The sequence below is a fragment of the Apis laboriosa genome, unplaced genomic scaffold (assembly GCF_014066325.1).
Source record: "Apis laboriosa isolate Shangri-la unplaced genomic scaffold, ASM1406632v1 scaffold158_cov153, whole genome shotgun sequence".
Lineage (NCBI taxonomy): Eukaryota > Metazoa > Arthropoda > Insecta > Hymenoptera > Apidae > Apis > Apis laboriosa.
This window is the reverse complement of record NW_025222082.1, coordinates 827,929-842,075: the sequence shown is the minus strand read 5'-3', so window position 1 is coordinate 842,075 and position 14,147 is coordinate 827,929. Positions and strand designations below refer to the sequence as shown.

The 14,147-nt window shown below is 40.2% G+C and overlaps 1 protein-coding gene across 3 annotated transcripts in view; it reads right to left on the bottom strand.

The window, feature by feature from the left end:
* LOC122710857 (POU domain, class 2, transcription factor 1-like) overlaps positions 1 to 14,147 on the bottom strand; it is a 118,741-nt gene continuing 104,594 nt past the window's right edge. For 2 of the 3 annotated variants that reach the window (XM_043929024.1, XM_043929025.1), the window contains 6 exons: positions 10,011 to 10,147; positions 8,925 to 9,284; positions 5,304 to 5,366; positions 4,828 to 5,147; positions 4,432 to 4,728; positions 1 to 4,273 (listed from right to left, as the gene is read on the bottom strand). In XM_043929024.1, the coding sequence (XP_043784959.1) occupies positions 4,021 to 4,273; positions 4,432 to 4,728; positions 4,828 to 5,147; positions 5,304 to 5,366; positions 8,925 to 9,284; positions 10,011 to 10,147 (1,430 nt within the window). In that variant the 3' untranslated portion in view covers positions 1 to 4,020. The remainder of the gene's footprint in view (positions 4,274 to 4,431; positions 4,729 to 4,827; positions 5,148 to 5,303; positions 5,367 to 8,924; positions 9,285 to 10,010; positions 10,148 to 14,147) is intronic. The other variant, XM_043929026.1, reaches the window with a different exon arrangement.

The window sequence follows — 14,147 nt, the reverse complement described above, 5'->3', positions numbered from 1 at the left end:
TAAAAGTTAAAATATAATGAAATAATAATAATAATAATTAATAATAATAATAATAATAATAATAATAATAATAATAATAATAATAATAAGAATAATTATAACCATTGTAATAATGCTTCTATCATTACTCATTCATGGAATGCGCCGGCTTATCGAAGCCCACGAAAAAATAATTAACCAATGACACGTTGATCAAAGGGTGCGGGAATCGTGGGATTCGGTTTTTCTAATCTCTCTTCTTATCTACAAAAAACACTGTACACCTTCGACGGACAAGGAAGAGGAGAGATAATAGAAATAGAAAAAAGGAAGAAGATAAGAAAAACGCAAAAATGTCCCTCACACTCACACTCTCTGTCATTCATACTTAATTTTCAATTATCCCATTCTAACATTTGAAATCACGTTCTCTTCGCTATCTAACGATTTCTTTCTCCCGTTTCTATCGTTTACACACCTGTTGATCGCGTTTAATTTAATAAAACGTCTACATAACGCACTCGCAACTGGTGCTCTAGGAACTCTTTTTTTTTTTTTTTTGTATCTTTCTTCGCGAAATTCTCTCTCATTCTTTATTTTCTCTCATTCACACTTCTGTTTCGCTACAACTTGGTCCACGACTCTGGGAGTTAATGATTCGAAGTGAAACGAAATTTAAAAGATCGATCGAAGGGATGCAAACTGAATGTTGTAGAATTATGGATGGTGAAAAAAATGGGAAATGATTGGGTTGTGTATTTAGGTGTGTGTGTGTGTGTGTGTGTGTGTGTATGCAGATGTGAAATATGATTTGAGAACGAAATATCGTATGCATGATCGATTAGAGATCTCGTCTCGTACGCGTTTAAATACATACATACGTATATACAAATGCTATATTACATTATATATAATCACGTGTCCACGGTATATCAAAATATGTAAAATATATTTTGACGTATCGTGTGATTGATGTATCATTTATAGAAAATTATATATAACATAACATAATATAAATATACGCATGTTCGACACCATATTGCGTGTATAAAACTCTTGCAACAAATGATTTAATTCGTTGACGTTACTCGATCATAAGTACGAGAGAATATTGAGAAATCGTGTTAACCAGAAATAAATCTCAATGTCAAGAAGAACGTATTTAGTAATTAATGTAATGTATCATAGTTATCGCTACTTATCACCACTTAAGAACAACGATGAGTTTTCATTTCCTTATCTATATAATATACATCGTGGAAATCAAATCATCCTGTTTCACTATCAATCGCGATTTCAGATCAAAATTGAATATTTTATATATATATAAAAGATATTTAATTGTATTATATTTATTCTATCATGATAAAGAGATACATATTTGATATTTTCTCTCGAACTTACAATCATTTCAACGACTAACGTTATCCAATGATATTCTATGATTAAAGATTAACTTAACGATAAGCGTCGCAATAATAAGAAACGATCGTCACAATGAATAAATCCGCCGCAGATTCACTAAATCACCGTTCTTTGCCGATTCTCTCTATTATTTACAACACGTTACACTTTATACATTATATATTTATGTATATGTATATACATATGTATATATATATATATGTATAGTATGTATATATTTATACATATTATGTATGTTCTCATCTCATGCGCAATTGCGTCTACATCTTTCTTGTCATGTGTGTGCTTATGCACCCACGTACACACAAATAACATAACATATAATATATATATACGTATATCGATGATTCTTAGCATACGGCGATTACAATTACAAATTTCTACGTATGTAAATTCCTTCAAATTATTATTTACCGACGTAATCACCATTTTTTTTCGTTTTATTCCTTTCGTCGCAACAAGATTATAATCTTTAATTAATTAGAAGAGGGAGAATTCATTCATCGAAGAATCGATTTCCAGGCTTCCAGAATGAAAGTTCACGCGCCATAAGTCACGTGGGCGTTTTTCAAACGCGAAAATGACGGGAAAGCGAACTTTCGAATCAAAGAAACCATCGATATCGACTCGTACAAACATATACGTGGAATAATTCGCTGATAAAACTGTCTCTATATACCGTATGTACATGTACAGAACGTATCTACAATTGCTAATCTTCGTGTCTGTCCAAAAAGCAAAGAATACGAGCGCGCTCTTGTTCATCCCCTTAGGAATCTATCTTTTATTTACTTCTTCTTTTATTTTAATTAAACGTCACACGTATTTGACGATTAGGCATGACGATACTTTGGCTTGAGTGATTACGATTCGTCGTAAAATCGATCGTCCAAAGATCTTCGACTTCTTCGACGATGAAGATGAATGAGCCCATTCCTCGTATTCCCTTCGATTCTCCCTTCTTTTTTTTTTTTTTTTAAATTTATTATTACGCCTCGTGCACATTTCTTCCTATATGTACAAACTCAGGACACGGATATGTATGACGACAGACACGCAAACGTGTGCGTAATTATATACAAACGTATTGTCGGACCTCGCCGCATCTTTGCCAAATGCAAGGCTGCTTAAAACTCGAAGATCGAAAGTTCGTCTGATCTTAATTACGTTCGATAATTATGTTCGATGAAAATAAACGCTATAATATCTATAAAATCTAATTAATGTTATTAAACCAATTAATTTTTTATTAGAAGAAATCATAATCTATCGTTCGGTTGTCGATGTTTAAGTTTAAGTTTCTTCGATGGCAGTGAATATTCAAAAATTTTTGCGATGTAATTCTGTTTCAATACAAGCAATACACCTTTCGATCCTGAAGATTCCCTTGCAAGTGGCATGTAAACCCTGCTTACCACGAAGAAGTGAAAACTTTGAAGAGCGTTCGCCATCCTCGAAAGAACCGCCTCGATCAATTCAATGAAATGGCATAAACGGAAGGTTTATCGTTCCTCCAACGTGTACTTTTTCGTTGTTCGTTGTTATTTCAATCGTGTGTTCCGCCGTGATTTTACTCGAGAAGGAATTCGAGAAGTATCTTGTCTTTCTTTATTTCACAATCTCGAAAAGTTGATAGAATTCTTTGAAATTGTGAAACAATATAATGCAATATGTAGTCGAAGCGACGTTGGATCACTCGATAGATAAAAGAAAACTCGCAAAGGAAAACCAATCGATAATGATACGTATCGTCGAATAGTTTCCCCTTGATGAATATTTCATGATAATTCAAATAAGTCACAGAAATTAATTAAAATTTTAATGTTATCCGTTTGCTGTATATCATATTAATTGTAAATAAACGTTGAACGGCGGCAACGATCCTGCACCACATACTATGCAAAAACGAGGACTTCAAAGCTGTTTCGTTGTATTTTAATTCTCAGTCAAAGTTGAGCCGCATTATTTTTCTAACAATAATCACATTAATTCTGACAAGCTTCGAAGTCTACGTTCCACATAATTTCAATCAAAATTTCGAAGATAATACTGTGAGAATAATAATAAAAAGTATTATTTAACGAAATACGAAAATTAAAATTGTCGAATGTGTTCTACCTTCTATGTATTTTTAAATAACTATCTAAAAGTCTCTCGTCGACGTTTCATCTTTCTCCTCAACGTCTCTTCACGATTCGTATACTCTTCACGAGATACGTTATACCTTGAATGATATTCGAGGAAACCAATGATATTTTCTTCTCCGGCAAATGTTCCTCTTCTCTCCCCATCCTCTTCCCAAATGAACCTCTTCCAAAGACTTCTTGACATCAGGATATGTTTTTCTTTGAATCGTATCATGCCGTCTTCGTCCACTCCACTCACATGGCCCTGTATTGCTCGAACCCGTCGGTTCCATCGCGCCAAATTCCCTTTGGCAACGAAATCGGTGGCGGGTTTTCGCCAAATCGTCGCTGAACCATCGCCAGCGATTGGCCACCCAACGGATTAGTGATAGAACTCGGGTAGATTGCACAAACGTCGTTGCTGTTGCTGCTGCGATTGTTGATGCTGTTGATGAAAATGTGTATCCCCTGGATGGGCGGGCTGTTGGTGTCACTCGTGAGACTTGCCGCTAAGTGGATGGTAGTTTCCACCTGCTGATGCGACCAGGGCAAGAGGTAAAGGTGAACCGAGGGGTGTGGGGTGGGGGTGAGAGTGGCCCATGCCCGAGGAATGCGTCGTGAGCGCGAGAGGGCTTCCTGACATGGAACTCGCAAGTGATGCGAAAACCGATGGTGCTGGGGACGCCATTGTTGGGCTACCCATCGCCGCTGTTGGTGGATTGATCCTCTTCTCTTTTTGTCGTCTGTAATGGGATAAAATATGATTAATAAATATATTAAGAAGAAGAGGAGGGATTACTTAAAGTTTATTTCTAATAATTTCAAGGAGAATTAATGAAAACTCTTTATAAAATTATTTTAATAAAATAATAACAGTACACTACCTTACAGATAATCTTACCTATTGCAAAACCACACTCGAACCACTTCCTTTTCCATGGCCAAACTGTCTGCTAATACAGTAATTTCTTCCGAGGTGGGTTTTGGATTTTGTACGAAAGCTTTCTCCAGTGCCACCCTCACGCTCGTTTCTATCGATGTCCTTTTTTTCCGCCGCCTACCGATGGCTTCCGGGGTTGTGAGCGGGTTCGAAAGTGAACCGGGATTGTTCAATGAATTGTCTGCATCCTCCAGCCATTTTTGTAGGAGGGGTTTCAACTTGCACATATTTTTGAAGGAAAGATTTAACGCTTCGAACCTGATGAATATATAACAAATCCATTGATCGTTAATAATATAAAATCGTGATATAAAACCGTTTATCCTTTCAATTGTCAGAATTATGAAAGATACGCACCTCGAGATCGTTGTCTGGGAAAAATCGTTTCCGTAAAGTTTTCCCATGGCGAGGCCAACGTCGCCTTGAGTGAAACCAAGCTTGATCCGCCTCTGTTTGAAGGTCTTGGCGAACTGTTCTAACTCCTCGAGATCCGTGGTCTCTTCCGGCGACGGTTCCAGCCTTGGAGGTGGTTGTTTCACAGCTGGAGGTGTGCCAGGAGGCGGAGGTGATCTTTGTTGCGCTAAACTTCGACCAACTAGGCCTCCGCTTCCTTGAACAGCCTGCTGCTTCTGGAGAGCTTGCAGTTGTTGGGCTGCCTGCACCACTGCCTGCTGCACCTGACGACACGCGATTAAATTTTTCTCTTTTTTTCTTTTTTTTTTCTATTAAGCATATAGATGCACATCAAACGATTACGTGTTAGGACAAATTATACATTCAAGGATTTTGCTTTGTATATTTGGTTTTTTTTTTTTTTTAATGGTCTGTCGTACCTGCATGGACTGTGAGCGCGGATGACTGGATCTTGAGGAGTAGCCACCGCTCTGCAACAGCCCCTGCAAGACGTTGACGACCATTGATCGAACATATAGCACACTATTACAATCGAACTTCGATAACTTGAACTTCTTCGAGCGAAAAATTAAAATTTTCAAGTTGTGGATTTCTTATCGATGTTTTCCTTTAAAAAGAAAAAATTTAACGAAGAAAAAAATTCTATTTTCAGAGATCGTTAAAGGAGATAACGATCGAACGATCGATGACGAGTTAAAAAATTAAATTTACATCATTTATTTACAAAGGTTTTCGAGTTATAGAAGTTCGACCGTACTATATATCAATTATAGTTATTGTCCTATTCTATTTTAATTACATAAAAAAAAAAATTCCTCCATCAATTTCTTCATTTCCTGAACAAACCGTAATTTACACCCGGAAATCAAATGATCTTAATTAAAAGTACACTTTTAAATTTCGAAAAAAGATTATAGAAAGATGTTAACAAATTTAAAAAGTTTGATGTTCACTTTTCATTGATGGATATCACAGATTTCCATCAGAAAGTTAACATCATTATATTTTAACCTACCATTTATTTATATTTCTTTACTTAAATATCTCATATATCAACTCTCATATTCACCACAGTAAACAAAGTTTGAAAAAAAATCTTTCCATTGTTATATCCATTAAAATTCCATCAATGATTTGACATCGATGCAATTCATTCAATACCATTGTGAGTTTTTTAAAAAAAAAATATTCTATCGCTCGTCGAGCATGGAGATCTGTAAACCTTCGGATAAATGGTTAAGCTGTTACACGCATGGTGATGGATCAAGCGGTTTCTATTAGAAAGGCGACACGTGTTGCGCCCATGGACAGGTACGAGAGGAGTCGCCGAAGGGGCGGCCGGACCGATCGATTATCTTCACCCTTTTCTTAACCAGATGCTCGATTACGAGAATAAGGGGCTCGTGCGAAACGAGTCGCCCGAGGAGAAAAAGGGTTGGGGGGGGGGGGGGACTTGGTCGCGTGTCGAGCCTGTTTATGCTTATTGTCGAAGACCCCGCGAAGACACCCTGCGAAGGGTGCTTGGAATACAGAGCCACGTGTCGTCGCTACACAGGTTCGGAACAAGATTCACCTGTCCATTTACAATTCTTTCCAATACGAAATATTCTTCTTCTTTTCTTTTCTTTTTTTTTTTAATTTACATCTCTCGGAATATAAAAATTAGAAAGCATGACTGATTCGTATTACTTCCTGCATCTCTAGAAAATATTGTTTCCCTCGATCGTATCGTTGAAACGAATCTGGTGAAAGCGATGCACAATAATAATTGCGGTGCATAAATAATTCGAAATAATGATTATGGACGACGGTGATGATAAGATCTTTCGGGAAAGCGAACGAAACGATTCGGCAAGTTCTCCTTTCGATCTTTGGATATAATATTCAGAGAATTGTTTCGAACTCGAGACTGTTACGCGTCTCTTACGGCCGAAAGGAATCGAATCGGACCACGATGTATCCATCGTCCTACGTTAATCCTTGAGAAAAAAGGATCCCGCGCGCAGGTTGCAGGAGCAACCCGCTCGAGGAAGGGGTTGCACGATCGAGGACGTCGTGTGTCCGCATCTCTGATACCGCCACTGTTCTCGAATGAAAGGGAAAAGAAACAAGAGGGATCCCTCGATTCGATGTAAACGGAGAGAGAATGAAGAAGATGAAGGAAGAGAAGACGAAGGGGTAGAATAGGGGGAAGGAGAGAAGAAACAGGCTGGCCACGTGTGAGGTAACAAAAGGCACCCCGTGGCAAGGTGCCGAAGGGGCCGATGGATCTCCTTGTTGCACCTTTCAAAGGAGACACGGAAGAAGACCCGGCCTTAATCCTCGCAGCTACGTATACCACGGCCATTAAATCTGCTCAAGTTCGTTCGAAGTCGTTTTGTTAGTTTTTCCACGAGGTTACGTAGAAGCGTGCACGCGCTTCATGGTGATGGAATCTATAGAAACTTTTTCGTAAACACGAAGAGCCCGAAGGCCCCATTCAATCGGGCCTGGGATGGGAAGGTGGGGGGTGAGGGAAGGTGAGGATCGGTCGAGGATCCAGGAAGGAGGATCGTTTTTCATCGTGTATTCCCCGGATATATCGATTTTTCTTACTTCGATTCGGTGGATCTTCGCGGGACAAAACGAACGATATATTCGGGGAAAACGTTCCTCTTTGCGAGGATGCAGGTGATGAATGCATTTGCTTTTCATTTCTTTCCTTTTTTTTTTTTTTTTCCTTTTTTTCCTTCTTTGATCGAATGGCAAGATGAAACGGTCAAAGTTTCTTTTGAACGAAAGAAAAATGGATAAAGAGTGTCTTTAAAAAAAGACTATTTTTAAGATCAAATTATAATTTTTGTATTATAATCTTTTCCATTACTTTTCTGTAATATCTGTACAGAAGAATAGAAATAATTTTAAAATTTCTCAAACACAAGGAATTATCACAAATATTATTAGAACAGAAGAAAACTTTTTTTAACTGCATTTAACTGCATCCATTCATCCCTCGTTCGTTTCACCCCTACAGAAGAATCTATCTATTACCCGCAAATATATTTTCTCTCCAACTCTTTCGATTCTAATTATTCGACGATCACGTTTTTCCACGGGGAGGAGCTTTCCAGAGGAGGGGCGCGTCGCGGGGAGAAAAGGCGAGGCCAAACGAGTACAAGTCCCTGTCCCTTTGTGACATCTCCAGCCGGCTATCTCCTCGTCAAATCGAGCGGACCGTCCCCGAAGAATAAGACGTCTACTTCTTCTCGGCCGGTCGATCAGATACCGCGCCGAATGGAACGTCGTCTCTGGCTCATCCACCTCTGGCCATCCCCGCCATGCCGATTCGAATCGAATTCGCGTCGAGTGGGTAATTCGGCCGAGTATCAAGGGAGAACAATGGCGCCGGAATTCGAGTTCACGAGGATGCATTTGTTCGCGCTCCCGGAGTGATTCCTTTGCCAGAAGATAGAAGGGCCGCGACTCTTTCGACTCTTGGAATCTTTGTGTGTGAACGCGGGAAAGGAGAATTGGTGGAGGAGGCGAGAGGAATCATCATCTTTGATGCGAGATTATTCTGTGTTTTCTTTTGAAGGAGGAAAGAGATGGCCGAACGATTTTATTTAGAGATTGAAGTTTGTGAAATTTTAATAGAAGGAGGATGGTGAGATATAAATTTTGATTTAATAGTATAATGATGTAAATAGTGAAATTTTTAGTGACAACTTAGCACAACAATCGTGTCTCATGTGTAATCTTCCTTTAGTATTCGAAATTCTGTATATTCGTTTGATTTCGACTAATTTAAAGGAAGTTTTTTAAACAGTTTATAATATTCGTGTATATCATACGTAATTTCTTAAAATTATTTGTTCGATTTTCATTATTTATTTTTATACTATTCTGACTACTTTACTGAATCAAAGAAATAAAAAGAACCTCTTATATTCTTACCTCGTGTGATTAATATTTAATTTTATAGAAACCAAGTAATATTGATTTAATAAACAAGATTGATCTTTTATTCTCTCTTAAACTAAAAAGAAAAAGTTTTCACAAACCTGATTCTGCAAGAAGAATTGCGCCTGAGCCGGAAGTTGACCCGCAGCAGCCGAATTTGCTTGCTGAAACATGGCCAACTGCTGCAACTGTTGCTGCAGAGACTGCTGTTGCTGTTGAAACGTGGAGGCCAACGCCTGGATCTCCTGAGGTCCAAGGGCGCCCAGAGATCCGTGCATCAGTAATTGTTGGCTGACTAGTTGAGCAGCCAGTGCAGCTTGGGAGTTGCTGCTGTTCTGCTGGCCTGCCGTGTGTTGTTGCTGCTGATGACTTCCGGTTATCTGACTGCTCACCCCGGAACTAGGCGAAGAGGCGCTACCGCTGGTACCACTGCTGCTGTTACGATGCGACACGTCTGTGACCTGAAGCATATTTAATTATTATACATATTTAATGGATGTGACAATTAATTACCACAATATTGCATATGCAAGAATGAGAAGAGTTAATAATTTGCAGGAAGGTAATGGAAACGTTGTAAATCGTATGCGTAAGTGAAAACAAGAATAATATTATTCACGATGGAGTGTTACGTATTTTGTTGCACATATTATATCATTCAAAGAAAATGGTAATGATATTTTAAGTTGATTTCGTCTCTTCAAGATAGAAGAATTGCTTGAGATATTAAATTATTCCTTTTAGGGGAAAATTGTGATAATATTAAAAAAAGAAAAAGAAAAAGATAGATCTCCACGGAATTTCGTGAGAGCCGCGGAAGATTCACCCTCCCTAATGTTACAGAGTAAACGACATCGAACAAAGCCCTGTTACACTCGACCAGGTCAGGATATTGGTCACTACGGTCCATCCTGCGCTTTTGTGTTTTATAAAACCTACATCCCTCCCATTCGCCCTTCCATCCAGCTAGTGGCTTCCTTTATTTATTTGCCAAATATTGAACGGGAGCACTTTTCCCGCTCTTCACGAATGACTATAAAATAACCCAACCCCCCTCCCCCCTCCCCCCACCCCTTGTCATCACTTTGAAACAAAGGAAAGTTTTTCACAGAGCGGAAGCGTCGCCGGGAAAAATTCTAATCACATCTCGGTACAAGGGAAAAAGAAGAAAAATATGATACACCAACCAGATTAAGAGCTTCCCTATCCGAGTCCATGGAATCATGGTCGAGGTTCGCCTCGGTGGCATCTTGGATATCACTCGTGATACTCCTGTCGTCGCCACTGAGTTCGGGTCCGTCCACCTCGCCATGAAGATCCGCATCTGAAAGAAGAAAATAAGATTCGATTATTATCGTCCAATAGCGCGTTAATCGGTAATTAAACGAGAAAATTCGACGAGAGGAAGGCGGAGAAAATGCCTCGGTCGAATTTTAAAATTTCCTCGAACGGATTCAATGCGATTCGAATCGTACAATCGTTGTTGTTCTGCGGCCTATACTTCCGGTGGTGGTAACGCGTGGGGGTGGAGGTCGGCGTGCTGGTCGCATGGAGTCGCATATCCGCAAAGATCATCCTCGGGTCTTCAAGGAAGACCATCTTAGCCTCGAATACCCTCGAGGTCACATCGGGTTCGTTTCCAAGATCCAGCACAACACGTGATATCGTGATCCTCCCTCGCCGATTAACTATCTTCCCTTTCCCCCAAGTTTCTGCTGCTTCCGCATCGCGACGGAAGATCACCTCACTTCTCAGCAAGTATCGAGAAAAATCGATAATCGTGAGAATCGAATTTTATTTATAAACCAGGTTCATAAATAAACGTAATATTCTGAATAAAAAAGAAAGAAAAAAAAAAAAAAAAGAAAATGAACTTATTTACGTACAATCGAGATCGAGATTCTTTTTAATAAATCGAAAATATACGAAATTAATTAATTAATGAATAAGTAAGTGAAAAATAATTAAAACACCCTTCACTGTCGGTACCAATCTGGACTGGAAATATTCCAATGCAGCTTCCAAGGGCAGGAGAGGCAAGGAATCCTCGTCCAAGGACCGATACAGAACGAATGTCAGAATGACGCAACGAAATCGTGCCCCTAAGGACGCACGAACCCCTCCCCACCACCACGAAGGCGCCAAGGGCCTCGATGATTGGTCGTACGCATTCCAAGTTCGCGTATGATTGGCCATCCCGGAAAAAAAACCCTTTGGCCCTTCCTCCCCTCCCCCTCTCACTCTCCCGCCGCGCGATACAACCCTTCGCGCATCCATCATCGTATCTTATGACTGACCTCCCTCGCCACCCTTTCCTTCGTCTTTCGCCGTACGCGCCCCACGGGGGGGAAAAAAAGGGGTACGTGTCGGATAATGGCACGGAACCGATCCGTTCGGTTCGAGAAAACGGGTTTACGCGCCGTCATTGGTTCCGCGCGCGAGCATAACGGCTTTTAATAATAATTATTTCGCCACGGACGGGTTTGATTCTTGAGAAAGAGGGGTATGGCGAAAGGTTTCACGGATCGGATTTAAATTTGATTTAACAGCTTAGCAGCTTGTTTAAAAAAAGGGAAAAAAAAATGGAATAAAAGATGAAGAAAATGGTACAGAATCGTCGTAATCAGTCAATCGTTGAAAAATTTCTTTCGAAACACTTTCTTTCGTTTTTATTTTAAAAGAATATGATTGAATGTATATAGATCGAATCTTTCATTTCGTTCCCTGTTTGACGATGAGACGATAAGAAAGATTGAGAAATTTCAATTCCTTAAATTTCTCCTAAATTCACAAGGGTGAACAAGAAAAGGCGCGAGAAACAAGAAAGGTCAGTGAACCAAGCGCGCGGAAAGAAAGGAAGTCGCTTAGCCATTTCGATCGTCGAACTTTCCCATCGATGGAGGGACAAGGATCGAGGAGAGGAGTCGAGGAATAGAGATAAACGATCGCGAAACGCTCGTAAAAAAAGCCCGAGATCGCAGGTGGGGATGCTCGCTACTGTGGGACGAAACGAGTAACAGGAGAGGGAGAGAAGGAGAGAGGAGAAAGAAAGAGAGAATAAAAAAAAATTTCAAAATCCTGTGAATCCCGTGAATTCGACGCAAAAGTTTCTCGTGGCTCGCCCCGATTTTCGCTCCTCCGCATCTGTGTGCCTCCCCTTCATACCTGACGTGGATTCCCCTGAAACGGTGGAAAAAAAAAGAAGAAGAAGAAGAAAAAAAACGGTGGAGAGAAAAAAGACGACGACAGGTCAGGTAGAACAGGCCTTAGACACCGAGAGAGCCTCCGTATTGGTGGATTCCCTATAAAATTTCAGTTACTCGTCCTCGTTTTCGTTGAACGGCTGATTACACCCTACCTTCCATCTTTCCTCTACCCTCGAGTAACGCTTATAAGACGCAAAAAGCAGATACACGCGCACACATGCGCGCGAACGCATTGGTTTCCCTTTTCATCCCTGAATTTGCATCGTCGATTCCCCTCTTTTCATAGGAAATTACGCTTTTTTTCCCCTCTCTTCCCGTCCGTGAGAAGCTGCTGCCAAAAAAGGAAGGAGGAAAAGGAATGGAGAGGGGAGAAAGGATTTTTTGGGGTGAATTCCGTCGGTTCCTATTTTTCCACCCTTTTGCAACGTCTCTGCGACTTTGAGAAAAAATAGAAAATAACGTTTATCGACGAAAGTCTACCTACGAGGCACCAGGTGTGAATTTATCCACCAACGGACCACCTAGATAAGGCAACCGTTTCATATTTCTCTCTCTCTCTCTCTCTCTCTCTCTCTCTCTCTCTCTCTCTCTCTCTCTCTCTTCTTCACTCTCTTCTTGGTATCGTCGCAAACTGCAACGCGATTGGTGCTCTCTCGAACAAGCAGGTTTGAAAAAAAAGCGCATCGAACGTTTCAACGAAGCTTCTAGATAGAATAGATCGATGGAATCGGGAGGAGACAAGGAGAGAGGATGGATTCTGGAGGAAGGAACGTTTTGGATGCAACGTTTTTTTTAACGAAGATCCTGGAAAAGATTCGAAAATTCAAACTTCACAAATTACAAGCTTCACGAGAAATCATCTCGATCAAATAAGGGAAGCAATTTTTAAGAAGCTCATACCTTCCACCTACTCCTGCTCGATAATAAGTTAACGACTTTCCAGCTGCATTCACACCAAAAATTCGTATTGTATCGATCGAGGTCCTATCTCGAATCTTCTTTGTCCCGCATCTGCATACATCAGAGGCATTTCTAGGTGCCGTTTCCGAAATGGGGTCGTTGACAATGCTGGTGCCCATGCAATTTCCAACTATTGAGGCCCGTTTAACGTTCGCACGAGTGACACGGTGACCGTCTATCCATCACCCACCCACGTCTCCACGCGGATCCTATCCTGCACGCACACGCAACAGAATCCATTCTGCCGGCGAGCGGCTGTGCAGCTGGATTGGAAATCCTGCGACCTTCGGCGCATCGTCCATTTTTTCTCTTTCTTTTCCCTTTTTCCACGAGTGGAGGGAAAATCGGCCACCGACCTGACCTTCGTCTTGTAAAGTTAGATTTCAGATTTCGGGGAAGAATCGGGACGCATCATGTACGTCAGGTGATAAAAATGGCACAATAAGACACCTGAACTGGAGGAATTTCTCAAGGAAGATTTTTTTGGAAAACATGCGTTTCTTCTACGAATAATCATTTTTAGACGAATTAGATATATTAAATTATTCGTAAATTATTATTGTCGTGAAAAAATATTAAATACAAAATGGTATAAAAGAGAAGAGTATGTGACGTTCTTAATTTTCATTGATATAGATTTTCATACCAAGTCCTTGTCTTTGGAAAATCACGTGGAATATTTTTAACGACGAAACAATTTAACTGTTATCGTTTAATATTTTCACGTGTCTTTGTTAACGATTTTTTTAAGATATATTTAATACACCTTCGTCCAAAAATCGAAGGAAACGAGGAAACACAATTCCACCGTTACAGGTACACGAAAGTTCATTCGTGCAAAGCATGCAAGCCCATTCAGGCGACACGTTGAATATTTCTATCTAATTCAACGGAATGCATCGGATGAATAACGGCTTCTCCGCGACGCAACAATCGCCACGAACTTCCATTTTCTCGATGAATTCTGCCGCGCAACAAAGCTTTCGCCATCCACTCTCTCTCTCTCTTTCTTTTCTCTTCCTCTCTCGATCCTCGATCGCGTGGGATCAACCGATGTTTTTGTTCGTCCAGGCGAGAATAGCCAGCCAACGACGAAGGGCACGTTGCCCTTTTCTCGCGATCTACATAAAATATCGATTCTTTTCGACGTTCGGGAAA